This window comes from Trichoderma camerunense, assembly GCF_050948025.1.
Source record: "Trichoderma camerunense strain CBS 138272 chromosome Unknown V8C40scaffold_30, whole genome shotgun sequence".
Classification (NCBI taxonomy): Eukaryota; Fungi; Ascomycota; class Sordariomycetes; order Hypocreales; family Hypocreaceae; genus Trichoderma; species Trichoderma camerunense.
The window spans coordinates 16,825-38,740 of NW_028145340.1; the positions used below are offsets into that span (position 1 = coordinate 16,825).

At 52.4% G+C, this 21,916-nt stretch overlaps 7 protein-coding genes across 7 annotated transcripts; 4 read left to right on the forward strand and 3 right to left on the reverse strand.

Annotated features, from left to right (window-relative positions):
* Nucleotides 1-503: 503 nt before the first annotated feature.
* On the forward strand, nt 504-1,697 carry V8C40DRAFT_278436 (uncharacterized protein; the record flags this gene model as incomplete). The annotated part of the gene is made up of 3 exons (XM_083221067.1): nt 504-568; nt 634-891; nt 959-1,697. The coding sequence occupies 3 exons, from the start codon at nt 504-506 to the stop codon at nt 1,695-1,697; spliced, it is 1,062 nt and encodes a 353-aa protein (XP_083067345.1).
* Nucleotides 1,698-2,152: 455 nt separating this feature from the next.
* Nucleotides 2,153-4,691, reverse strand: V8C40DRAFT_258849 (permease for cytosine/purines, uracil, thiamine, allantoin-domain-containing protein). Its single transcript, XM_083218813.1, has 3 exons — nt 4,201-4,691; nt 3,715-4,024; nt 2,153-3,618 (listed from the first exon to the last, which is right to left on the reverse strand). Exons 1-3 carry the CDS (start codon nt 4,282-4,284, stop codon nt 2,339-2,341), a joined length of 1,674 nt encoding a protein of 557 aa, XP_083067346.1. The 5' UTR covers nt 4,285-4,691; the 3' UTR covers nt 2,153-2,338.
* Nucleotides 4,692-6,377: 1,686 nt separating this feature from the next.
* Nucleotides 6,378-10,409, forward strand: V8C40DRAFT_258855 (karyopherin KAP114). The gene is made up of 5 exons (XM_083218814.1): nt 6,378-6,961; nt 7,085-8,747; nt 8,818-9,389; nt 9,458-9,582; nt 9,694-10,409. The coding sequence occupies exons 1-5, from the start codon at nt 6,627-6,629 to the stop codon at nt 10,083-10,085; spliced, it is 3,087 nt and encodes a 1,028-aa protein (XP_083067347.1). The 5' UTR covers nt 6,378-6,626; the 3' UTR covers nt 10,086-10,409.
* A 155-nt stretch (nt 10,410-10,564) lies between these two features.
* On the reverse strand, nt 10,565-12,237 carry V8C40DRAFT_258857 (PI31 proteasome regulator N-terminal-domain-containing protein). The gene is made up of 2 exons (XM_083218815.1): nt 11,888-12,237; nt 10,565-11,822 (listed from the first exon to the last, which is right to left on the reverse strand). Exons 1-2 carry the CDS (start codon nt 12,081-12,083, stop codon nt 10,732-10,734), a joined length of 1,287 nt encoding a protein of 428 aa, XP_083067348.1. The 5' UTR covers nt 12,084-12,237; the 3' UTR covers nt 10,565-10,731.
* A 313-nt stretch (nt 12,238-12,550) lies between these two features.
* Nucleotides 12,551-13,662, forward strand: V8C40DRAFT_258858 (DNA-binding protein). The gene is made up of 2 exons (XM_083218816.1): nt 12,551-13,273; nt 13,346-13,662. The coding sequence occupies exons 1-2, from the start codon at nt 12,635-12,637 to the stop codon at nt 13,571-13,573; spliced, it is 867 nt and encodes a 288-aa protein (XP_083067349.1). The 5' UTR covers nt 12,551-12,634; the 3' UTR covers nt 13,574-13,662.
* On the reverse strand, nt 13,625-19,230 carry V8C40DRAFT_258861 (uncharacterized protein). The gene is made up of 2 exons (XM_083218817.1): nt 16,660-19,230; nt 13,625-16,599 (listed from the first exon to the last, which is right to left on the reverse strand). Exons 1-2 carry the CDS (start codon nt 18,911-18,913, stop codon nt 14,231-14,233), a joined length of 4,623 nt encoding a protein of 1,540 aa, XP_083067350.1. The 5' UTR covers nt 18,914-19,230; the 3' UTR covers nt 13,625-14,230.
* A 1,263-nt stretch (nt 19,231-20,493) lies between these two features.
* Nucleotides 20,494-21,767, forward strand: V8C40DRAFT_258863 (uncharacterized protein). The gene is made up of 2 exons (XM_083218818.1): nt 20,494-20,972; nt 21,067-21,767. Exons 1-2 carry the CDS (start codon nt 20,848-20,850, stop codon nt 21,323-21,325), a joined length of 384 nt encoding a protein of 127 aa, XP_083067351.1. The 5' UTR covers nt 20,494-20,847; the 3' UTR covers nt 21,326-21,767.
* Nucleotides 21,768-21,916: the final 149 nt, after the last annotated feature.

The window sequence follows — 21,916 nt, forward strand, 5'->3', positions numbered from 1 at the left end:
CCATCCGGCCGGTGACATTGAACCTAATCCCATCCATCCATCCCAATTCATTCGCCTTACCTTAGACCTCTTTTCGCTGCCTTGTCTCACTTCTGCCACGCTCACTTTGCCCTGACCTGACCCTGAGAAGCTCCCAGCGAAATCGTGACCCCCGGCTGCCAGCTTTAATCAATATCAATCAACCGCCTCCCGCCCTTCTCTCGCCCGACCATGAATCCCGCATAGCCCGCCTTGCAGTTCATCACCTCGCCCCTCGCGGCTTCAGCCCGACCAAAGCACCAGCCAACAAAGAAATCCGACATCGCAGCAGCATCAAGCCTCGCCTCGTCTCTCCCTTACCAGATCGTTTCTACCTGTCCCAACTCAACGCGACTCCACAAAGACCAGCCGTTGACCCCATCGACCAACTCCCACGACCGAGTCATCGTCTCTTCGTCTCCAGCTCCATCTCCATCTCGACTCCTCCATCGATGCCAAACACGATGGAGACCTCTCCCTTGACAATGGCCGTGGCCTCCACTTGCGACGCCCTCAAGACGCCCTCCTACATGGAGCTGATAGTTTCCATGTGAGTCGCAAATCTCGTCATCTCCAATCTCGTATCTCGTCTTGGTTCTAACCAGCACATTGCAGCGTCATTCTTATCGGTCTCTTAATCTCGTACCTGCCACAGCACTATCGCATCATTTCTCGAGGCACCTCCGAAGGCATCTCCCCCTACTTTATTCTTCTCGGCACAACCTCTGCCACCGCTGGCTTTGCCAATATCCTGACTGTGGCACCCTCCCGCAGAGCCATTGGCTGCTGCAAGGAGCTGGAAACATTTGAGTGTGCCGCCGGACTGCTTGGTGTCGCCCAGCTCGGAACGCAATGGCTATGCTTCACTGCCATGTATGTTGACAGCCCCCTGTCCCCTGTCTATCCCTGATGACCTCCGCTAACTCCCCGATCCCTGCAGCCTTGTACTGTTCCTCATCTTCTTCCGCTATCGCGAGGCTAATGTCCCCCAAGAGGAACTTGGTGGAGAGAGCCCCAGATGGCAAACGGCCGTTGCCGTCGGTGGCCTCTGCATTCTTCACGGCCTGGTTGTCATTGCCTTGACTGGTGTTTTCGCCATTGCCATGCCCGACCAGCTCAACTTGTGGGCTAACCTCCTCGGCGTCATGGCTGCCGTTCTGGCTGCCATTCAGTACATTCCCCAGATTTGGATGACCTACCACCTTAAGCACGTCGGTAGCTTGAGCATCCCCATGATGTGCATCCAGACGCCGGGTGGTCTTTTATTCGCCGCCAGTCTTTTCATGAGACTTGGCATGGAGGGCTGGAGCACATGGGCTATTTACCTGTTGACGGCCGCCATGCAGGGCAGTGTGCTGGCCATGGGCATCTACTACGAAGTTGCTAGACGCAGCGACGACTATGCGCACAGCTACGCCAGCAGTGCGCCCCAGTCTCCCATCGAGCATCACGCCACGCCGCAGCGCCCATACGCTCCTCGCACCTACTCCGAGGGCTGGGAGCGTGGCCTACCGGGCCCTTTTACGGGTCACCCCGAGCGATACGCCGAAACCGAGGAGGATCTAGACGACATCGAGGAGCGAGAAGAGCGAGCCATTGCCAGAGAGAACCAGCCACTTCTCCGACCTGGCGGCATTGGCAACCCGCACAAGAACTATCACTCGACCTCGCGCCACTAAATTCGTGGTGGTCCATCGATAAGACCGCCTTGAAAAGAGGCGCCAATTTTTAACTAACTACCGTTGCTGCTGTTTGCATTTGAGCTATAACTTGTACCATTGCAGAGATAGAGCATCTCAGTGCGAGTAAAGGGATATTGATGCATTGCGTGATTTAGGGAGGACCCCCCTTTTTTTTTCTTTTTTTATTAAAAAGAGCTTTAGTTTTTTCCCTTTTGATTCGGATATGATGTAAGATTATATATAGTAGTCGTCTACGGAGTAGTCTACTTTGCTCATTACCTGAGCTATGAGGAAATTGAGGCCGTTTATTTGGGCCGACGTTATGCATTGCAACGCTGACTGTTAAGCGAAATCACAAAAGTGCTTTTTTTCAACCCAGATCATGCGCCCACATTTCTACGTAGACACACGTATATTGAAGAATCAGCAACTTCACTGTTCATATTTCATGTATGTGATTGTCATATGTTTGATCTAAAAGCCTCCATCTCCTCGTCTGGGAGGTGAACGATTGTTCTTCATTAACTCTAAAGAAAGAAAAATGATATATATAATCCACCATCATAAACACGTAAAATCCGTTAGATCATTAAAACGGAATAGAAACACAGCAATACTTTATAAACATCCCCCCTCTTCTAAAAATTCATTTCACGCACATTGCTCTTCTTGTCCTGCCCCTTTCCTCCAGTATGTCTCTCCTCATCATAACTGCCCTGGCTGCCACTATCATCCGCAGGCTGCATATCGTCGTCGAGATCCTCACCAACTTCCATCCATCGGTCGCTCGTAGCGGGGATAGGCGAGATCTTGCACAGTATCCAGTACATGCCGAGCGAGACAATGAAGCCGCAGAAGAAGTTGAGGTTGTAGATGTAGGTGGCGCCAATGGGCACTTTAGTGCCGACCGCGCCGGCGAAACCAACGACATTGATCAAAATGCCCGAGATGTAAGCTGCGTATGCGCGCCAATGGATTCCCCAAGTGTAAAAGTACGGTCCGGTGCTGCGGCTGTCGTATAGCTCCTTGATATCCAAGTAGCCCTTTCGCACGAGGTAGTAGTCGGAGACAATGACACCGGCGATGGAGCTGAGGAAGACGCTGTAGGCAGACAGGTAGGTCGTGAACTGGTTGGAGCTGCTGAGAAGATTGTACGGGCACATTGCTAGACCAACAATGGCGCAAATGTACGATCCGCGGCGGATGTTGATATATCGGGGGAGAAGTGCCGTCATGTCGGTTCCTGCAGACACTGAGTTGGCAGCAATGTTGGTACCCAGTTGAGCTAGGGCAAAGGCCAAGGAGATGATGAAGACGCCGAATCTCTGGCCAGAACCGCCATCGTCGATGAACCGACCAAGAAGATCCAGGGGACTCCAAATTGGCTGGTCATAGATGATGGTAGACGACGACGAGACGATGATTCCGATGAAAGAGGTGATGGCAAAGCCCAGCGGAATGGTGAAAAGCTGCGACCACAAGGCATCCTTGGGCTTGCGCGCAAATCGAGTAAAGTCGCTGTCGTTGACAACCAGCGTGGCAAAGTTGGCGATCGAGGACATGACTCCATTGACGAATTGCCATCCGAGTTCGCTGCCGTGAATGGTGGCAGGCTGTCTAATGATGGGGCCAACACCACCAGCTCGGACGCAGGCCCAGATGAGGAACGCAATTCCAGCAACAGGCACAAAGTAGGCCTTGACGGTGAACAAGTGACGGACTTTGTGTACCGGGAACCACAGAGCTGGCAGAGAACACACCCAGAATATGACAAATGAGACGTACTCGGGGGTGTTGGTGGCGCTGGTGCCAAAGCTCCCCGGCATCTTAGTGGCATCCCAGGATTTCCAGATGGAACGGATCATGAGATAGACGCAAGTGCCACCGATGTAAGATTGAACGCCATACCAAATACATGCTGACTATGTTAGCTGTTGTTTCCATGTGATGAGTGTGTGATTGGCGAAGAGCCCAAAGAAGCCAGGAGGATGCGTTCCACATCGGGTTCACTTACCCATGGCAGCACGATTGAAAACCGGCCATAGACTGCCCCAGATGCCAAAAGACGAACGGCCAATGACTGGGAAACCAATATGGTATGTGGCTCCGATGCGCCCAGTGGTGACAATGAAGCAGGCCGAAATAGAGTAGCCCAGCCAGACGCAAATCCACGCCTGCCACCAAGAGAGACCGGCGATAATCATGGAAGACGAAATCATCCACGTGTTGATGTTGAACGAGTCGGCGATCCAAAAGGCAACAAAATTCCAAGGGCCCCATTGTCGGCGCTCCTTCTCCACGGGCTTCAGGTCATGATTGACTAGCTAGGAGGAGAGTCAGCACCGCGTCTCGTCTCGCTCGGTCTCATCTCATCACGTCTGGTGTAAGTCTCGGTTCGGCTGTGATGCTCAGAACAAGGGTGGCGCGATATCACGACGGGATGAAGAGAGAGGGTTCAGGTATGAGATGAGGACGAGGAAGGAGAAGAAAAGGACCGCACCATCAGCTGCGTAGTCGTCAGGCCAGGCTCGGCCTCGACAGCCAGCTTGTCAGCCAGATTTCTGAACCTCTGTCGCAACGCCATTGTTGATGGTCGGCAAGCAATGAGCCTTTCAAGCAGGAAAGGGGTTCAATTGCAGTCGAGAAGAGGGCATGAACCGTATTTTAGACCTTTTCAATCAGAAAAACGTTAATAACAAAGAATCGACCGACCATGTACAACACGCAATGGAATGATCGACGCACAGATGACGTGGGGAGCCAGAATTATATTTTCTCGGGATGGAGGGTGGCAGACGTCGTTTGTGGGGGTTTCGCGAGGCGATGATCCACTGGCCACTCTCTTTTCCTCTGATGGACACGCGAGTTGGGAGCCTGATGCCACTTTGTGCGATGTGAGGCTTTGTATGTACTCGTACTCCCACAAGGATGTGCTGGGCCGTGTGCCTTGAGGATCGGCGCAGAGTCGTCAGAGGCTTGAACTCAGCGGCAGCGGCGCAGAGGCGGGAGAGTCGAGAGGCTTTATTTGATTTCCTCTTCCGGCGAGCCACCGGCTGGACAAGCCAACAAGATACAAAGCAGATGCGATAAAACAAAAAAAGCGGAGTTGGAGGGCGTTGAAAAAGAGCTGATAGTCGATCCATGCTGACTGACTGACTCCAGGTTGGCCCTAACGACACGATTTCTCCCTATCGGCGTAGAATGCCAGGCCTGTGGCAAGGCAAAGCAGGGACGATGTCTTTGACCCTCAGCCCATCTCAGGCCAGGGCAAGGCCCGTCGGCTGCCTGGCAAACACCCATCTCGTGGTCTCCGAAAGCGATGATACCCTGCGATTGGTGGTGATGGGTTCGACGATAAGCTAAACCCATGGTCTGAGTGAGATAGTAGCAGCAGCGGGACAGGGGTCGGCTAGTCAGAGTGTGGAGGAGGATCCGCCATCCCGCAAAAAAAAGAAGAAGAGGAGGAGAATTCGATTACCCCATCTTATCGAGTCAACGGGAAACTGGGTGGGCTTTGGCGCGATAACTGCCGAATGGGTCGTTATCTGCTATCTCGGGACAGCCAGATACGCGGGAGATAAGTCGAGATAGTAGTAATACTAAATAATACTGCAGATAGCCAGACGGGCTATTTTGTGGATTTATTCGTGTATGTTCAACAATAGCGCGGGAGGCTAACATGTTAGTTTCAGATTGCAAGACAAGGCCGTAATTGTTCGTTGATACATGTACATCGTAATAAGCCGGACGGGAATGGATGGTGCTGCAGTTTTGTGGAGGAGGGGAATTGCCGCACAAACCACAGCACCTTGGGATGTTCATGTGATTTGATGCAAGGGAGAATCAGCCAGCCACCACATGCGAGATCCGGCCAAAGGATTTAATGTTACTTTTGCTTTTACTAATACTGACCCTGCAGCATGTGGTTGTCGGCAGAATTCCGAACGGATTCTAGAATGCTGAGAGGCGCAAGAATGACGAGTTGGCTTTGCTATTCCTTTGCAACTGATTATTACGGTACTGTACCACGCTACCCAATTGGTGTAGCAGAGCAGTGCCGTGGTGTTGCAGTTGAAGCCGTCATTATTGTATCGTCAACTCCATTTATTGCCATTTTATGCTTATGAATAGATGCGATGAAAAGATTTCAATTTCGTCATTGAATGGTCTAGCAGCAGCTTCGAAATGTTGTAGCTTCCCTGTGAATCCAGTTATAGCTCCTTCGAATCTTAATGCCCATGTTCCACCTGTGAAGTACATATACATGGAGCATTCAGTGCTGCTAAAATACTGGCAATTGGTTGTAAAGGGATTTCTTATTCGAGACCCATTGTCCAGTACCTTGCACCTTTCAGAGACGTCGACAATAGAGCATATTTGCTTGTTGAGGCTGACTGAAGCTGTCCTGTGGAGCTTTGCTTGGTTATTGTTCAAGGTGATACTAAAGCGAATTCTCTGTTACACCACAAAGTAATCCAATGCAGGGGAGTAGCTGAATATCAAGAGTGGAATTTGTCAGTAATTGTCTTCAACTCTTGAGATAAAGTACAAATTTTATGCATCATAGACTCCTCCTTACTACATTCTCTTCATCTCTTGATATTCTCTTGATAGTAGTTCTTGAACCCAAATGCCCATGCATGTTGTCTTACCCTGCAGCAAAATCTTAAAGTGGTTCGTTATCGGCTTATCGCATACTCCCCCGCCGGCCAACCAGCGACGCGTTGCCAGTCACTAGCCCGCTTTTTTTGTTTTCAATCCCCCACCATCTCCCCTCCTAACTACAATTTTTGGTGCAAGCATCGCTTCTCTCCCAGGAACCGCGTCTGGGAACTGAATAACGGGAAAAAGAGACGGAAGAAAGGGAAAAGGAAAAGAGAAGCAACAAAGTCCTTTTCTACCTCTGTGATTCCGCCCTCGCCCATCATGGAGGACCAGCTGGCGCAGCTCCTGGCCAACACGCAGCTCCCCGAACAAGCACCCCGCCAAGCTGCCGAAATCGAGATCAGACGGGCTGAGTCGAATCCCGCGTTTCCCATTTCCCTTGCTCGCATCGGTGCGCACTCGTCCATCGACACGAGCATTCGCCAGTCTGCTCTCAGCACTCTGCGCCTGTTTATCGAGAAGCATTGGGCCGTGGAGGAGCTCGACGATGAGCCCCATGTTCCCATCTCGGACGAGGCCAGAGAGCTTCTGAAGCAGACGCTGCTCGAGGTTGCCCTGAGCCCCGAGGACGACCGAAAGGTCAAGATTGCAGCCAGGTAGGACTACACAGCAGTCTCGCGTCTCACATTGAACGACCTAGCATTCCATTACCGAGGCTAGGAGGATGCGTGCGGGCTTGAACAATAAACAGTTTTACTGATGCCCTCTCTTTACTCCAGTTATGCTGTTGGCAAGATTGCCATTCACGACTTCCCCGACCAATGGCCTGCCCTTCTTCCCACCATCCTCAATGTCATCCCCACGGGCAACGATTCTCAGCTCCATGGAGCATTGAGGGTGCTTAGCGACCTTGTCGACGAAAGTCTCAGCGAGGACCAGTTCTTCTCCATGGCTCAGGACATCGCCAAAGCCCTCACCGAAGTTGCGCTCAACGAGAACCGAAAGCCGATGCTGCGCGCCCTTGCCATCTCCGTCTTCCGAGGATGCTTCGACTTGATGTACATGGTCAAGGATGAAAACAAGGACGTCAAGGTCTTTGCCGAAGAGCTGCTGCAACGATGGAACCCCTTTTTCATTGCTGTGCTCAAGGGCCGCCTGCCCGAGGGCGACTCCAGCTCCGGCGCTCAGCCCGAGGCCTGGAACAGCATCATTGCTCTCAAGCTGCAAGTCGTCAAGACTCTGCTCCGCATTCGCCGTGTCTTTCCCAACCTTCTCCTTCCCCAGAGCACCACCTTCTTTACTGCCGTGTGGGAAGAGCTTAGCATCATGCAGGGTGCTTACGAGCAGCTTTACATCATCGATGAGGTGCAGTCTCGATTGGAGGACTCCGACAACCTCCCATATACCCTCGATCTTCTTATCCTAGAAGAGCTTGACTTCCTTAACCAGTGCTTCCGCGCGCCCCCTGTCCAGGCCGAACTCGACAGCCACCTCCAGGCCCATACCTCTGGCCACGAAGTCCCCTGGATGATGGATCTTATGAAGATGCTTGTTGGGTACTCTCGGGTCACTCGCGAGGAGCAAGAACTCTGGGACTTTGACTGCTCCTTGTACTTGGCAGAGGAGACTTCAGTCACTGCTAATTACACTGCCCGTACTGCCGCTGGTGACTTGCTCATTAAGCTAGGCGAGTGGTTCAATGAGAAGACGGTCGACGGCTTGTTTGGACATACAAAGAGCCTCTTCCCCGGTGAGGGCCCTTCCGCCTGGAGAAGCCAGGAGGCCGCGCTCTACCTGTTCGTCATGCTTGTTAGCGATTTCCAAGATTTGAACAAGCCCATCCCCGACGTCGTTGCAAGCGCTTATTTGGAGCTTGTCGACTTTTCCATCTCCCAGGCTAAGCAGCCGCTGTTGCGCGCTCGAGGTTATCTGGTGGGTGGCATCATCGGCCGCTCACACCAGACACCTCCCAACCTCGTCGATGCCATCGTCCATTCCATCACAAATGAAGAGTCTGAGGTTGTACAGGTTGCATGCATCAAGGCCATTGAAGGCCTTGTCAGCTCAGGACGTGTTGCCCATGACCGCCAGACACCCATCATCGCCTCCATCCAGTCTTACATGAACAGCAAGGACCCCGAGGAAATGGAAGAGGCTGACGAACTCCTCGTTACCCTGACCGAGGCTCTCAGAGCCGCCATCGGAATGGACAGCCAAATCGTCATTACCAGTGAGATTCCGTCGGTGGATCTTCTGTTCTTGCTGGCCAAGCTTGGAGCCAGCAACTTCCAGGTTACGATGCTTGTAACGGAGGCATTTGAAGACATTGTCACCAGTCTCTCGGACGCCTCTTCATATGGCGCTCTGTGCCAGCGTATCTTGCCAACATTGACTGGCGCTTTTGACGTGGCCAACCTCACAGAGGACAACCCTCTTGTTACGGTGAGTTGGTGACAATGACAACCTTCTTCAACACGAATCGAAGCCACTTACTGACAATAACTTGACATAGGTTGCGACTGAGTTGCTCGTCGTTTTGACAGAGCATGGCTCTGAGCCCCTCCCAGAAGGCTTCGTAGCTGCTACACTCCCCAAGCTCAACCGCCTGCTCATGGAGTCTGGAGAGGGCGACGTTTTGCGACCTGGATCCGAGGCAGTCAAGTGGATTCTGGTTCACGACCACCAGCAAGTCTTTAACTGGCACGATTCCAACGGCCGATCCGGTTTGGAAGTCTGCCTGCACATCATTGACCGACTCCTGGGTCCTTCTATCGAGGATAATGCTGCTTCCGAGGTTGGAGGACTTGCTGCCGAACTTGTCGAGAAGGCTGGACAAGAACGCCTGGGACCATTCCTGCCCCAGCTCCTGCAGGCCGTTGCTAACCGACTTGCTACTGCTCAAGCCGCCGCTTTCATCCAATCTCTTATCCTCGTCTTTGCCCGACTGTCCCTGGGCGGTGCGCAGGATGTTGTAGAGTTTCTGAGCCAGATCCAGATCAATGGCGAGAGTGGGCTTCAGGTTGTCCTGGCCAAGTGGCTGGAAAACTCTGTTAGCTTTGCTGGATATGACGAGATTAGACAAAAGTCTGTTTTAACAATCTTGGAGCGAGCCCCCTGGTTTGGGCAGGACAGATTTGCTAACGTGTTTGTAGTGTGATTGCTTTGTCAAAGCTCTACTCGCTCAACGACCCCCGAGTAGCGCAAACATCAGTCAAGGGCGATTTGATCGTCGGCGCCGATGACGGGATGATCAAGACCCGATCTCGTGCCAAGAAGAGTATGTCCCGCGGTGCCTTCACCATTTCCAGTACAGACGTCATGCTAGACCGACTGTATCACCAATACTTCAAAGAAGATATCAAGACTAATACACCAACCCAACGAATAGACCCCGACAAGTACACCATTATCCCTGCCACGCTCAAGATTGTCAAGGTCTTGATTGAGGAGCTCCTCTCTGCTTCTGGTGCCCGTGCTGCCGCTAGTGCCGCGTCTGCTGCCGTTGCCAGTGCAGAATTCGACGACGAAGACAACGACGAGGAGGGATGGGAAGACGACGACGACACCCTTGACCTCTCCCTGGGCGCAACCAAGGCGGAGCTCATGGCGTTTGGCATGGACTCTAGCTCACGACAGCGCGACGACGAGACGCAGCAGTATCTGACCGAGTTCTTCATCCGCTGCGGCCGAGAGAACGTAGCTAACTTTCAGGAATGGTACAACCTGCTGTCGGACGACGAGAAGGCCAAGCTGAACGAAGTGGCTGCTGCTTCGGGCTAGAATGACGGGGAAGCGCCATATTAGACAGCTGAACCTTGCTTGGAGAAAAATTCACTTTCCTTTTCTTCCACTTTTTATTATCTAAATAAAGTGAAAAAGGGGAACTGTCTTGGATGGAAAACAAAATCACTTTATGACAGCGGAGAGAGTGCAACTGAAAATAACAAGAAATCAAAGTAAAACAGAGAAAAAAAAAGCAGGCAAAGATCATGATTGATACGAAAAACGTTACGATGGTAGAGGTGGTAGTGATAGATACCTTGATAGTATAGAAAGAAATAAGACATTGTGCAAGAGAAGAAAGCGCCTTGTATCAAGCACCAACGTTTGTCTGATTTAGCTCGATTGGAGCGAATTATTTTGTGATGGCCGTCTTTTTCCCGCTCTTTACATACTATTTAGGAAAGGGGTCATATATTGTATCGCCTTGCATACTTTTCACATAATACTGCCAATTGTTGAACTTTGATACGACAATCTCATCATTCATAAGATATATTTTCCAACGAGTGATAACTACCTTACTGTAGCTGCGCTGCTTATCGCTGCCTACACCACACAAACTATGTAATAGGTGTCGTAACAAGTACAATGAACAAATACAACTCATTGACCGCCGCTCAATTTACTCCCATCGTCCGCTGTCTTAGATAATATCTCCCGGTCCAAACCCGCCAGAACCAGAGCCAAAGCCTCCCGGACCAAAGCCAAAGCCTCCGTTGTTGCCGCCCCTGCCGCCTCCTCTCCCGGGGAATGGGGGCTGCTGCCCGAGGGGGTACATTGGCCCGTCACTGGGATCGACAGGATCGTACCTAGCTCCCGGAGGCCTTTGCGAGTTGTATCCTTGGCCATACTGTTGGCCTCCATAGCCGCCCTGTCCCGTAAACAGCGGATCGCCAAAGGTGGGATGCATGCCCGAAAAGCCACCGGGCCGAGGCGGACCTCCGCCCACAAACGATCCCCTGAGCGGATCGTGGGGGCCAAGTCCTTGGGGGTTGAGATCATCATGTCCTATGTTGATGGGAGGCATTCTCAATCCACCCATGTTTCGCGGTGGAGCGTTGATTTCGTGTTCATCCTCAAAACCAGGAGGGGGGAAATCACCAGGAATGGGTCGCCGAGGAGCGCCAGCATTGGGCAGTAAATCGGGATGCGGATAAGGGTGTGGTGGCTGCTGTGGTCGAAATGGCTCTGATGCCTGTGGAATCGCACCAGGGCGGCTGGGAGTCATGGAGCTGGGAGGGTCAAATCGTCCAGGTTGTTCGAAGCCGGGAGGGAGCTGTTGACCGCTCTCTTGAATGCGTCGTTCAATTGTAGACGGGGTCTTCTGTTCCACGCCTTCCTCCGTCTCGGAATAGCCCTCCTTCTGAAGCCTTGGGATCAACTTTTGCACGAGATTGACCCTCAAGTCCCGAATTATCCTCTCGATAGTTCCGGGTGAGTCAAATAGAGCCTTCAGCCTCTCCACAAGATTGCTTCGGTTCTCCTGTCCCTGGCCATCGAGGGGAATGCGAAAGGGCAGTTTGCTAGCGTTGACGACCTTTCGAGTCTCATACTCGATCCGGTAGATCTTTTCATCGCCGACAGCGAGAGCCCGGACCTCGACCTTTGCGCCCATGCGGTCGACGCGCAAGACAAATGTCATAGCGGACTGTTTGTGCCTATATACAAAGGATAGAGCGCCGAATCCATTATTCCACTGAGGGGGCAGACGAGGCGCCAGAGTCTGGCATTCCTCTGTAAGATATCGTTAGTTATTCAGCCTTGTTTATGGACAGGGTAATGAGGGGCAGCAAACATACCCAACAACTTGTCTTCGTTAAAGCCGTACAGCCGAAAGTCGAGAGAGACAAAGTATGCGTGTGCGAGCAGCGCTACGACTTCGTAGGAACTTGCGATGTCGGACGATTCGTCGTTTGGCTGATGCGTGGGCAGAGCATCGGCCATGGCCTGGAGCACCGAGTCTGTGCTGACCGGCGTGGGCCGTGGTTCCGCCATGATGATGTGATTCTTGGGGGTGTGATTTTAGAGATTATTATCAGCAATGCGCAGTGGATAGAAGAGATGAGGATGTGGTGTTGATGCGACTGGGATAAAGACTGGAAGAGTGGTGATAATATGGTACAGAGTGTTGATATGTAATTGGATGGATGTTGAAGTTAAGTTGCACGTTGGAGGCGTCATTGCCACTGCTGCCTTTAAGACCGCCCGGGGAAGCTCAGCCCTACGGCAGCCTCTAGCTCCAGCGAGCTCCAGTGAAGCTCCAGTGGATCGCAGTATCCGCCAGGTAGCGATTACTTGATACAGCGAGCTAGAGCAGGCTACAGTGCGTGCTTGAGCATTTGAATGATTGGTACTGAATACGTCCAAGAACTTAAACGACAGCAGCTACTAAAGGCACTAAATTCTTTACTGTATGACGAAATGGAGGCCCATCATCAACACTCACCATTCATTCATTCATCCATTCAATCACATGACACTCCAACAACTCCAACTCAACTCTCTACAACCCCCCAAACCACCAAAAACCAACCATCACCACCCAAATGTCAGCCTCACCACCACATCCCCCTCCCCAAGACTCCTCTCACTCTCAATCTCACTCCCTCCCCCCTCACACCGCAAACCCCCTCCTCTCCTCATTCACATCCTTCCTCACCATCGCCATCCACTCCCTTCTCTACCACCGCACCCTCTACCCTTCAACATCCTTCCTCGCAACCCGTGCATACAACCTCCCCGTCCATCAGTCCCGCCACCCGGGTCTCTGCACCTGGATCTCCGACGCTGTCGCCGCCATCGCTGCTCAATTACGCGCAGGCTCCGTCCGCCGCATCGTCCTCGCTATTCACTCTCCTCCAGGATCCTCACAGCCTGCAGTTGTTCGCGAGAGATGGGTTTTCGACGTGCATCGTTTTCCGGCATGGGGCAGCACCGCTGAAACAGACGCCCCGACTTCTCACCAACAGCAGCAACAGCAGCACGAAGATCTCGATGATCCCGTCGCGGAAGATGCCGATGACGGTGGTGCTCCCGAGAAGCTCAACTGGGCCGATATCCACGAAGCCCTAAGAGCAGCCCTCCAAAGACTCGCCTACGCAGCGCAAGGCGCGCCCAAACTCCCCCCAGGATGCACATTCACGCTCGCTCTCGAACTAAGAGACGAGGCTGAGGCTCCTATAGGTGTAAGTCAGAAAACTCGACAAAAGAAACGAGAGCTGCCCAAAGAACCACCAGCTAACACAACACTCTTCCAGTATCCCCAACCATGGATCCCTTCTGAAGGTCCTTTGCAACCTCCTACCACGGAGAAACCGCATCAAGGTGAATCATTAAGAGGAGCTGCCACGAAACCCGTGAGATCTGTGAGAGCGGATCCCCTTTTCTTCGAGTGTTGGCTTGAACAAAGTCCTTCTGATGCAGAGGCTGTAAGTTCCGGTAGTGGCATTGTGACGAATACATCATCAGAAAAAATATCACAATGAAACGAGAACTTGTAAACCACCAAGACACAAAAAAAGTCATTAATAGAAATGTGAAAAGGAAATAGAGTAAAAATTAATGTTAATGCGTCTGCTTCGTCATAACATTCTTCATCTTTGCTATGATCATTCCGTAGTCTCTCTACCCTACCCTTTCATGTCAAAATAATTAAAAAATAGAGAGAAATAAAACAACAACAAAAACAGCCCCATTCTAAAACACATAATCCCACCCGGGGGCCATGAAAGAAAAAAAAGCAACAAGAAAGATTTGGAAAAAAAAAAGCCCTCCTCCCAAATTTCATAAAAGACAGAAACCCCCCTCGCCCAAGACTCCCCTATTTCGCATGCTTTGAACCCTCCCAACCACCCCTTTAAATTCCAGAGAGAGCCCATCCTTGTTTTCTGCGGAATAAGTAGTATACAGCAGTTTTTCTCTTGTTTTTTTTGTGCCACCATCATCGCCCTGCGTCTATTAAAAAAAGAAGATTTTTGGAAGAAACGTGAGAAAGAGAAAAGATAAAAAACGGGCCCGACATTACCACATGCCATCATCATAAAAGCCAAAAAGAAAGCATCAAATCAAAATCCTCTCCAAAATCAGAGGGGAAAAAAAGGAATAGAATCTCCTCATTATCGCCGTTATCGAGCATCATTAACTTATTCCGTCGTCCCCTTCAGCGCTGCCCGCAGGCTAATCATTTCGCGCTTCAATCGCGCATTCTCCTTTTTCATCTTGGCAAGTTCTTCTCCTTGCGTCTTGAGCTTGACAATCAGCTCCTCTTTATCTTCTTTGCCCTTGCCCTTGAGCGCCTTGACAATCTTGCCGAGCTCGGTATTGAACCGCTCGTATAGCAGCTCGTTTTCTGCCACGGCTTCTTTGTGTAATTGGTCGATGGACCGCATCTTGGACTCGGTCGTCTTGAGAGTGATTTCCACGTCTCGCTGGAGCTCATCCTGTCTATCACGCAGCTCCTGCATCACACCGGGCATCCTGTCCTCTAGCGAGGCGACCGATGAAGCCAGCAGCTGAATGCTGGCTGCTTCGGAATCAGTCAAGCTATCATTGTTCACTCGTGCCATTTCCTCGCCAATCTTGAACAGCTCCGATTGCAGCATGGCATCTGCTTCTCCCACAGCAGTCTTCTCTGTCTGCAGCCGCTCTCGCAGCTTTTGCGGAGATTGCAGCCGGAGCTTCTGTGCGGGGGTTCGCGTCGGGCTGATAGTCACTCGGACTGGGGTTTCACCAGACGAGCTTCCGGGCCGGATGGGTTTCGGCGGCAGCAATGTGGGAATGTTAGACGTCGACAGTGTTTTGGTATGCGTTGGCTTCGGCCTCCTGTAAGGGGGCGGATCTTGTCTGGTCGGTGAATTTCCACGCATTGCCTGTTCCAGCTTGGCCTGAATCTCCTTGATTGGCGAGCCTGCTCTGATCCGGACACTGCCGTAAATGTCCACGGAGCCCATGTTTTCCTTTTGCCGAGGGGATTTGAGCAGTGACGAGTCGGGGCTCAGGAGGGGAGTCTTCACAGGGATCACATTGGGGCTGCCGTTGACCTTTTCCGAAGTGTTTTGCAGGACTTGCAGCGCATCTTCCCTTTCCTCCGCCTCCCTCTCTTCTTGAATACTCTCAGTCTCCATCAGCGACGGAAGATCCGATAGAGAGCTTCTCCTCTTGGCATGTCTCCTCGGTGACCCGGGGGTTGGCGGCTCGGAGACGGGCTCCCCAATCGTGTCGAGCGGGTACTCTTGGCGATGCGCGCTGGGCGGTCTGTTCAGCTCCTCAAAGGCACTAGCTACGTGGACCCTGTCTCCAGATCCCGGCCTGCCCAGCGTAAATCTCTTTGAAATGTTGTTGTCGTCTATCGACCGTTGACGTAGAGCCTGCTGCATCGTCGCCCTAGACATGCTCTGGCTCTCGCCTGACGCCGAATTCCGGTGCTTGCCGAGACTTCTCCAAACAGAGTTGCGCTCCTCCTTGGAGTTTGAGTTTTGCCGGAGCAGCATGTCCAGCCCGAATTTGCGGCGCAGAGACGATGTGTTGGAGGTCACGGATCCCTGGTGAGACTTGTTGCCGCTGCCGAGGCCAGGGCCGCCGTTGGCGCGTGCCTGGAACGACTCAATCAGAGCCAAGTCGGCCAAACTAAAGCCAGCATACGTGGGCTCGCCAAATATCCTATCGCAATCGTCCACCAGTCGATCCAGCAGGTTGATGTAGTTCGCCGCGGTGCCATCGGTAACCAGCATCTCCGAAAACGCCAAGGTCAGCGCACCGCGATCGCTATCGTTGCTACAGCCGTCCAAGAGATCCGCCAGCAGCTTGATGAGTGCCGTGAACGCCCTTCGGTTTTGCGGAGCCAGTTCTTTGAACAAGAAGTTGACAAAGTCGGCAAACTCGCCAGGGACTCTCTTGTTGGCTCGCTCCTGTAGAGTGTCGAGCATCTTGATCGTCGTCACAGGCCCAATCTGTTCGGCCCAGGCAATATGGAGAAAATTCTCAAAAGCTGTAAAGACAACTTCGGTTCCAACGTCGTTGGCCACTTCCACCTCTGACGGATTCTCAATGAGTCGATTGTACAAGTCATTCACCAGAAGTTCATCGGCCATGGAGCGGTGCATCAATGTCCTGCCGTGAATAGAGCCCTTGCGATATTGAAGAGCCGTTGTGAATGCCTCAAAAGTCTGCTCTAACCGAACGAGTGGGTTTTCTGGCATAACCTCTTCCAACGGCCGGCGCGAGTTGTCTCTGCCCCTGATCGAACCATACACGGAGTGGTGGCTGTCAGCTCGTTGGATGGAGGGTTGGTGCTGGTGCTTGATTTCGGAAAGTGTCGTCTCGGAGGCGTTGTTGGAACCGCCACTCCATAAGCTGGTGAAGAGCTTGACAGGGGACGCCGCCAAGAAGGAGCGTGTCTTTTCTGCACGATTAAATAGACACAGCGTCCTTAGCGTTTTGGAATTGTAAGAGACCATGGGGGCCGTGAGATTTCGGTTAGACACGTTGAACTGGGCGCTCAAGAGTTGCATTACTAGGCGGGGTTAGCATTCGAGAAAGGAGACAGGAAAAAAAGAAACAAAAGAATACTCACTTCTTCTTGACATGGTTGGAAGGAAGTCTTCCAGAGCCACGTCGTCTTGGTACTGCTTCCCATTGAGGCCCACGGTGAGCAGGGATATCCTCTTCATGTTCTTGCTCGCCACATTGATGACAATCTCGATGCCATAATGGCCAACTGGAGCTCCCTTAGTTCCCTTCTCATGGTCCACTACCACGCGGATAAAAGCGGGTTCGCGCCGGCCCTCCACGAGTTGATCGGCGCCCTCTTGGTATATCGCGGCGTGCAGACCCAAGTTGTTCTCGGGCATCCGGACTGAGCGCAAAGTCCAGCGAGGGTCTTCCCTCTCCGTCTCGGAAAACCGCGCCTCGATCCTTGCCTTGACGACATCTTCGCTCCACTTTGCGGCTTTGCCCTCAAAGGCTTCCTGCAGCAAGAAGCATCGCGACGTGATGGCCTTGGGGACCTTGTGCTCGCCGGGGTGCATGCCCTTCATCTCTGCGCTCGACGTCATCCAGACGAGGTGGCCGTCTGCCGATTCCGTAAAGCGAACATCGGCAAGGTGATGCCATCCGGTAAAGATGAATTCATACACGCCCGGGCCACCAGCAGCGTTCGTCATGGAGATGAGCAGCTCCGCCGCCGAAGGCTTGTCGATCTCACGTAGCAAATCTCGGCCCGTCATATTATTGTCGCCCGATTTCCTCAGCATGACTATGTAGTCAGAGAACAAGAGAAAGATGCCCGCGTCGTCGGAGTCAACGGTGGCCTGGTACGGTGGTGAGAGCTCCAAAAAGTCGGCGGCTAGGATGAGGCGGCCCTGGGGCTCGAGGTCAGCAGGCCAGGCCTCAACCATGTTTCGAAGTCGGTTGGCGACATGAGGCTTGTCGGGCAGGGGATCGTCCATGGAGCAGATGTTGGTGATGATGTCTCGTGCTTTGAGCATTGGCTGCAGTGCCGGGTGCGTGATGGGCAGCGAGGCGATAATCTGGTCAATTAGAAGGCTGTAACGCGGTAGCCTCTGGACGGGCTCAATGAGGAGTGAGCGAATGGTCTGCTCGCCCGCCTGGCTCACTCGCTGTCGGAAACTCGATTGCTGGTCTAAGAAGGAATTCAGCAGCGTCGGGAAGTGCTGACTAGCCTTGATGTAGTCTTGGTAGCACTGGGTAAACTTGGGGAACCACTCGAGGAACAGCTTGGCCATGGCCAAGGCACCAAGCGGATCCTTGACTCGGGTGGGATTATTGGGGGCCTTTGTTGACGAGAGAGTCATGGTAGGTATTTCCATATCCTTGACAGCGTCCTCTTCCGTCTCGTCCATGATCTTGCGCAGCTCCTCGACAAAGGCCGAGTTGACCTGGAGAATGCCGTCTGATGACTTGGGGAACAGCTTCTCCAGCTCCTCCTCGGACGGACTCAGACTCTCGGCGGGCCGGGCTTTTGACTTGTTCCTAAAGTCGTTGGCCACCGTCTTGACCAGCTCCTGCACCTTGAGAACATAGCGCTCCTCGGTGTCGACGAGCTCGCCCATCTTCATGCGCAGCTCAATCTTTTGGTCCTTGGTAAAGGTCTTGTTGCGGTTCAGCGGCGTGGGCTTGGAGGGCGCGCGTCGCAGCTTGCTGGTGGGCAGGAAGACGGGCTCGCCAAACAGCTTGACCAGCGGTGTGTACATTCCGTACTGTCGCAGCGTCGGATCGATAATATCGTCTTCATCGTCGGGCATTTCCTCAAACTCTGATGGCTGGGGCGGTACTATGGACTCCGGCGGTAGGAGCAGGTCAATGTCGACGTTGCTTATATGTTGCGTCTGCAGGGCCTCGTCCAGCGTGGCAACGACATCGACGGTATTTTCGCTCTTGACCATCTCCTTTACCAGGTCGGCGGCGTGCTGCTCGCTGAAGAGGGCCGGGGCGCTGCCGGGGCGCTTCCCCTTAGGCGGGTAAACGTTCTTGAGATGGTTCTTTACATTTTCGGGCAGCTCCTTGAAGTAGCGGAACAGGCCAAATGCTAGGCCGCGGTAGACCTCGTCGCCCTGGAACTCACGCGGCAGGTGATTGACGACGCTGTAGAAGGGCGAGCTGGGGGATATTGTGATGCGCGGGAAGGACTGGAAGCCGGCCGGGGTGAAGACGTGGACCTGGACGCGGGAGCTGTTGAGAGTGTAGTTGGCCGTGGTCGAGGGCCCGTGGAAGATGAGGACGGGCAGCTGGCCCAGCAGAGGGTCGGGGGCGTGGTAGAGAGCAATGTGCTCGGGCGAGAGCGCCAGCTCGTCCGTAACCCGCACCATGGTGTCGTGTGTGGTCAAAGGGCGGCGCTCATAGCCCGACGGGGGACTGGGTGGCGATGTGCGAGGTTGGATAGGTAGTAGAGGTGAGATGATTTGGAGGTGTTTCGTCTGTTTGTGTGTCTTGTTGTTTCGTGTGTGTGTGTGTTTTGGTTTGTGTCGGTGTCTCGTCACTAGCTAAGGCTACCCGTAGCGTGTCGTTTCTCGTGAGATTCGTGTTTTGTTTCGCCTCGACAAGGTCACGGCTTGCTCGCTTCGGGATCGCTTTCTTTGGTCTGGTCTAGGTCTGGGACAAGCAGCAGGAAATTGAGAGATGTGGGATGGAGAATGCGGGATGAAGATCTGTGTCCAGAAACAACGGCCCAGAAAGAGTCAAGGCTGGGAGGGGTGACATGGGCGGCCAGGGGTGGGCCCAGGCTATTTGTTTAGGTCCCGTCACCGAGTAAACATGCTAAAGCCGTTGGTGGCTTGATTCCGGCGGTTGGAAAGCCGATGTCGAAAAAATTAATTTGATGCAAATTCAAAATGGATTGCTATTAGTAGCAGCGGCGGTTAGCTATCCACAGGGTCGGGTTGGTGATCTGCAAAATGGCTGGCGCCTCTTTTTGGTTGCCCTGGAAGCGGTCGATTTGAGTTTTGGAGAATTGAGTTTTGGGGGGTGTGATACTGAATAATCCTGTAAGAGCAGAAAGATAAAACAACATGGATAAAATACAATAAAACAACAAAAAGTAAAAGACAACATGAAAAAAAGACAAAAAAAGAAGTTCCAGAAGCGAGCTGCTCCGTGCCCCTAGCAGATACGCAATAGGTGCTTAAACGAGAAAATAAGATGAATGTGGGCAACGGCCGGAATCTTGCGAAATCATCGACTTACCAAGGGGCCTTGTCAAGGCACGGCGTTAAGAATCGATGATGACCTGTACCTGTACCTGTACCTAGTGCAGCTGGCGGCTAATAGCACCAGTCGCATTAAAGCATTGATCGTACTCGTACTTAGTATTTACTGCAGCCAAGAGCCCAGAACATAATCGTAGGAGAAACAGTCAGCAGACAAACATGGTGAGAAAAGGTGAGAACGAGAAAACATGAAGGATCAATCGATCCCTGGCCCGCTCGAAAATAGACACCGCTCTCGGAACATTTCACTGGGCATGTCCTGCAAAAACTCGCAAGCTGAAAGATTGCCGTCCCACGTCCCTGAACTGCTCTCCATCTGTCTTGGGGACCCCCCCCCCCAGCAACCGCCCCCGCTGTTTTATAATGAGACAGGCCCTGTGAAACGGAGCAGCTCCCCCTAAGACCCCGCTGGAACGCCGTGCTAGTGAGATTTGAGGGGAGCTATCGAAGCTGCCCGGAGCTCAGCTTGGAACTTGGAACCCGACCTTGGCGCGTAAAGGTACTGTAGTGCTGTGCGAGTGAGTACCTTGCGAGTACCGCTGTCTCCAGGAACCCCGCCAGTTGGCGACCCAGGCGCTGCGATTCTTTAGCGCAAAGGACGGGTGTACAACGAGGTACAGCGGGTGCTCATGACGTCGTATCATTGGCTACAACCAACACTGTACCTCAAGCAACAGCTTTTTTCTCATTCATCACCAACTCCATTTCAGCCTCATCTCAATCCTCATCAATTATACAGCGACTCACCCATTCACTCATCCACTCAATCAATCAACCAACTACTCAATTCCTCACCTACAACTGCGTCATCGTCATCTCATCCACCATCCCAAACAAAAAGCAAATCAACCACCGGCCCACGGAAATTTTAAACCCCCTTCGCACCTCATTCTATTAGGCCCCCGCTCTCCCCATCTCACTCAACCCCCAGTCCTTACCTCTCTCGTAATCAATCATATCGGCGATATTCATAATCAATCGCCATTCAACGCGCTCCACAGCAAGCCCGTTACAGAACAGCAAACGAACCGAGAAACATGTCCAGCAGCTCCCAGGCCACCCAGAAAATCCCCCTCCACCACCGCCCAAACGACACCGGCTACCGCCTCATCGAACTTCCCCCCGAATTGGAAAGCCTTCTCGAATCGGAAAATGCTCCCGTGTTTGTCATCCCCAGTTTATTTTCCTTCTTCTACCTCCTACCTCTCTCTCTTTAACCCGTGTACATACATACTCATCAATCTCTCGCTCTCCAGCCTCACCCTAGAATCCTCAGAGACTTCAGCCCTCCTCAAAACCCCCGACAGGACATACTCCCTCCGCCAGAAAAACACTTCAAACTCCGTCATCCTCCTCTCCCCCACCTCCTCAGACCAAGGCATGGCCGCCATCTCCACCATCCGCGAAACCGTCGAGCTGGAGCTGGCACCCCAAGCTCCTGTCACCTCGGGTGGCCCGCTCAAGAACACGGGCAGCAGGGGCAAGTGGCATGAAATGTTTGGTAAAGGACGATAGGTAAAAACCCACTAAAATGCAAATCGTTAAAGGTGTTTTTGGAGTTTGATTTCAGATGATGTATGCAAAGTGTTGTGGTTCATGATGAAGCGCTGATATATGCCATGGGAGCTTTTCCCCAATGCTGAGCGGCACGGCATTTTCCCAGACAGTGGCTGAATTGCCATCAATTATTAAGGAGCATACTATCTATTCATCACGGTGCTATGCTGCACATAGACTAGAATAAGGTCTTTCCCACTCTGGCTTTGTGTTGCCGAGTGTGATCAACGGAAGCCACTTATCCTCAATCATCACTACGGCCTTTCGCGATAGTTTCACTTATTGCGCATTCCGTTGAATCACTAGCAGCCTTACCTATTCTTAAGCACTCTTATGGGTAGACCTACAGTGTTGTCATATCATGTTAAGCAGAATTCAATCAAAGAAAAAATGACATCCCACCACTTGAGAAAGCACTGGGCATAGCCCTCTATTAAATCAACGCTCGCCGCTTCTATTTGACATTCTACGCTATTATCAACATATCATCTATTCCTCGGAATTCTGTTATCTGGGCTACTACCGGTAACCAAACCAACCGCCTTGCCT

Bases quoted from the DNA above. Each gene is read 5' to 3' on its own strand.
- V8C40DRAFT_258849 (XM_083218813.1), bottom strand. From the start codon at position 4,284: ATGGCGTTGCGACAGAGGTTCAGAAATCTGGCTGACAAGCTGGCTGTC. The intron at 4,025-4,200 runs GTGCGGTCCTTT...CTCTCCTCCTAG, and splicing joins TGACGACTACGCAGCTGATG to CTAGTCAATCATGACCTGAA. The intron at 3,619-3,714 runs GTAAGTGAACCC...TAACATAGTCAG, and splicing joins TTTCAATCGTGCTGCCATGG to CATGTATTTGGTATGGCGTT.
- V8C40DRAFT_258855 (XM_083218814.1), top strand. From the start codon at position 6,627: ATGGAGGACCAGCTGGCGCAGCTCCTGGCCAACACGCAGCTCCCCGAA. The intron at 9,390-9,457 runs GTCTGTTTTAAC...ACGTGTTTGTAG, and splicing joins TATGACGAGATTAGACAAAA to TGTGATTGCTTTGTCAAAGC. The intron at 9,583-9,693 runs GTATGTCCCGCG...CCCAACGAATAG, and splicing joins CCGATCTCGTGCCAAGAAGA to ACCCCGACAAGTACACCATT.
- V8C40DRAFT_258857 (XM_083218815.1), bottom strand. From the start codon at position 12,083: ATGGCGGAACCACGGCCCACGCCGGTCAGCACAGACTCGGTGCTCCAG. The intron at 11,823-11,887 runs GTATGTTTGCTG...GATATCTTACAG, and splicing joins TAACGAAGACAAGTTGTTGG to AGGAATGCCAGACTCTGGCG.
- V8C40DRAFT_258858 (XM_083218816.1), top strand. From the start codon at position 12,635: ATGTCAGCCTCACCACCACATCCCCCTCCCCAAGACTCCTCTCACTCT. The intron at 13,274-13,345 runs GTAAGTCAGAAA...ACACTCTTCCAG, and splicing joins AGGCTGAGGCTCCTATAGGT to TATCCCCAACCATGGATCCC.
- V8C40DRAFT_258861 (XM_083218817.1), bottom strand. From the start codon at position 18,913: ATGGTGCGGGTTACGGACGAGCTGGCGCTCTCGCCCGAGCACATTGCT. The intron at 16,600-16,659 runs GTGAGTATTCTT...AACCCCGCCTAG, and splicing joins TCCAACCATGTCAAGAAGAA to TAATGCAACTCTTGAGCGCC.
- V8C40DRAFT_258863 (XM_083218818.1), top strand. From the start codon at position 20,848: ATGTCCAGCAGCTCCCAGGCCACCCAGAAAATCCCCCTCCACCACCGC. The intron at 20,973-21,066 runs GTTTGTCATCCC...CTCGCTCTCCAG, and splicing joins GAATCGGAAAATGCTCCCGT to CCTCACCCTAGAATCCTCAG.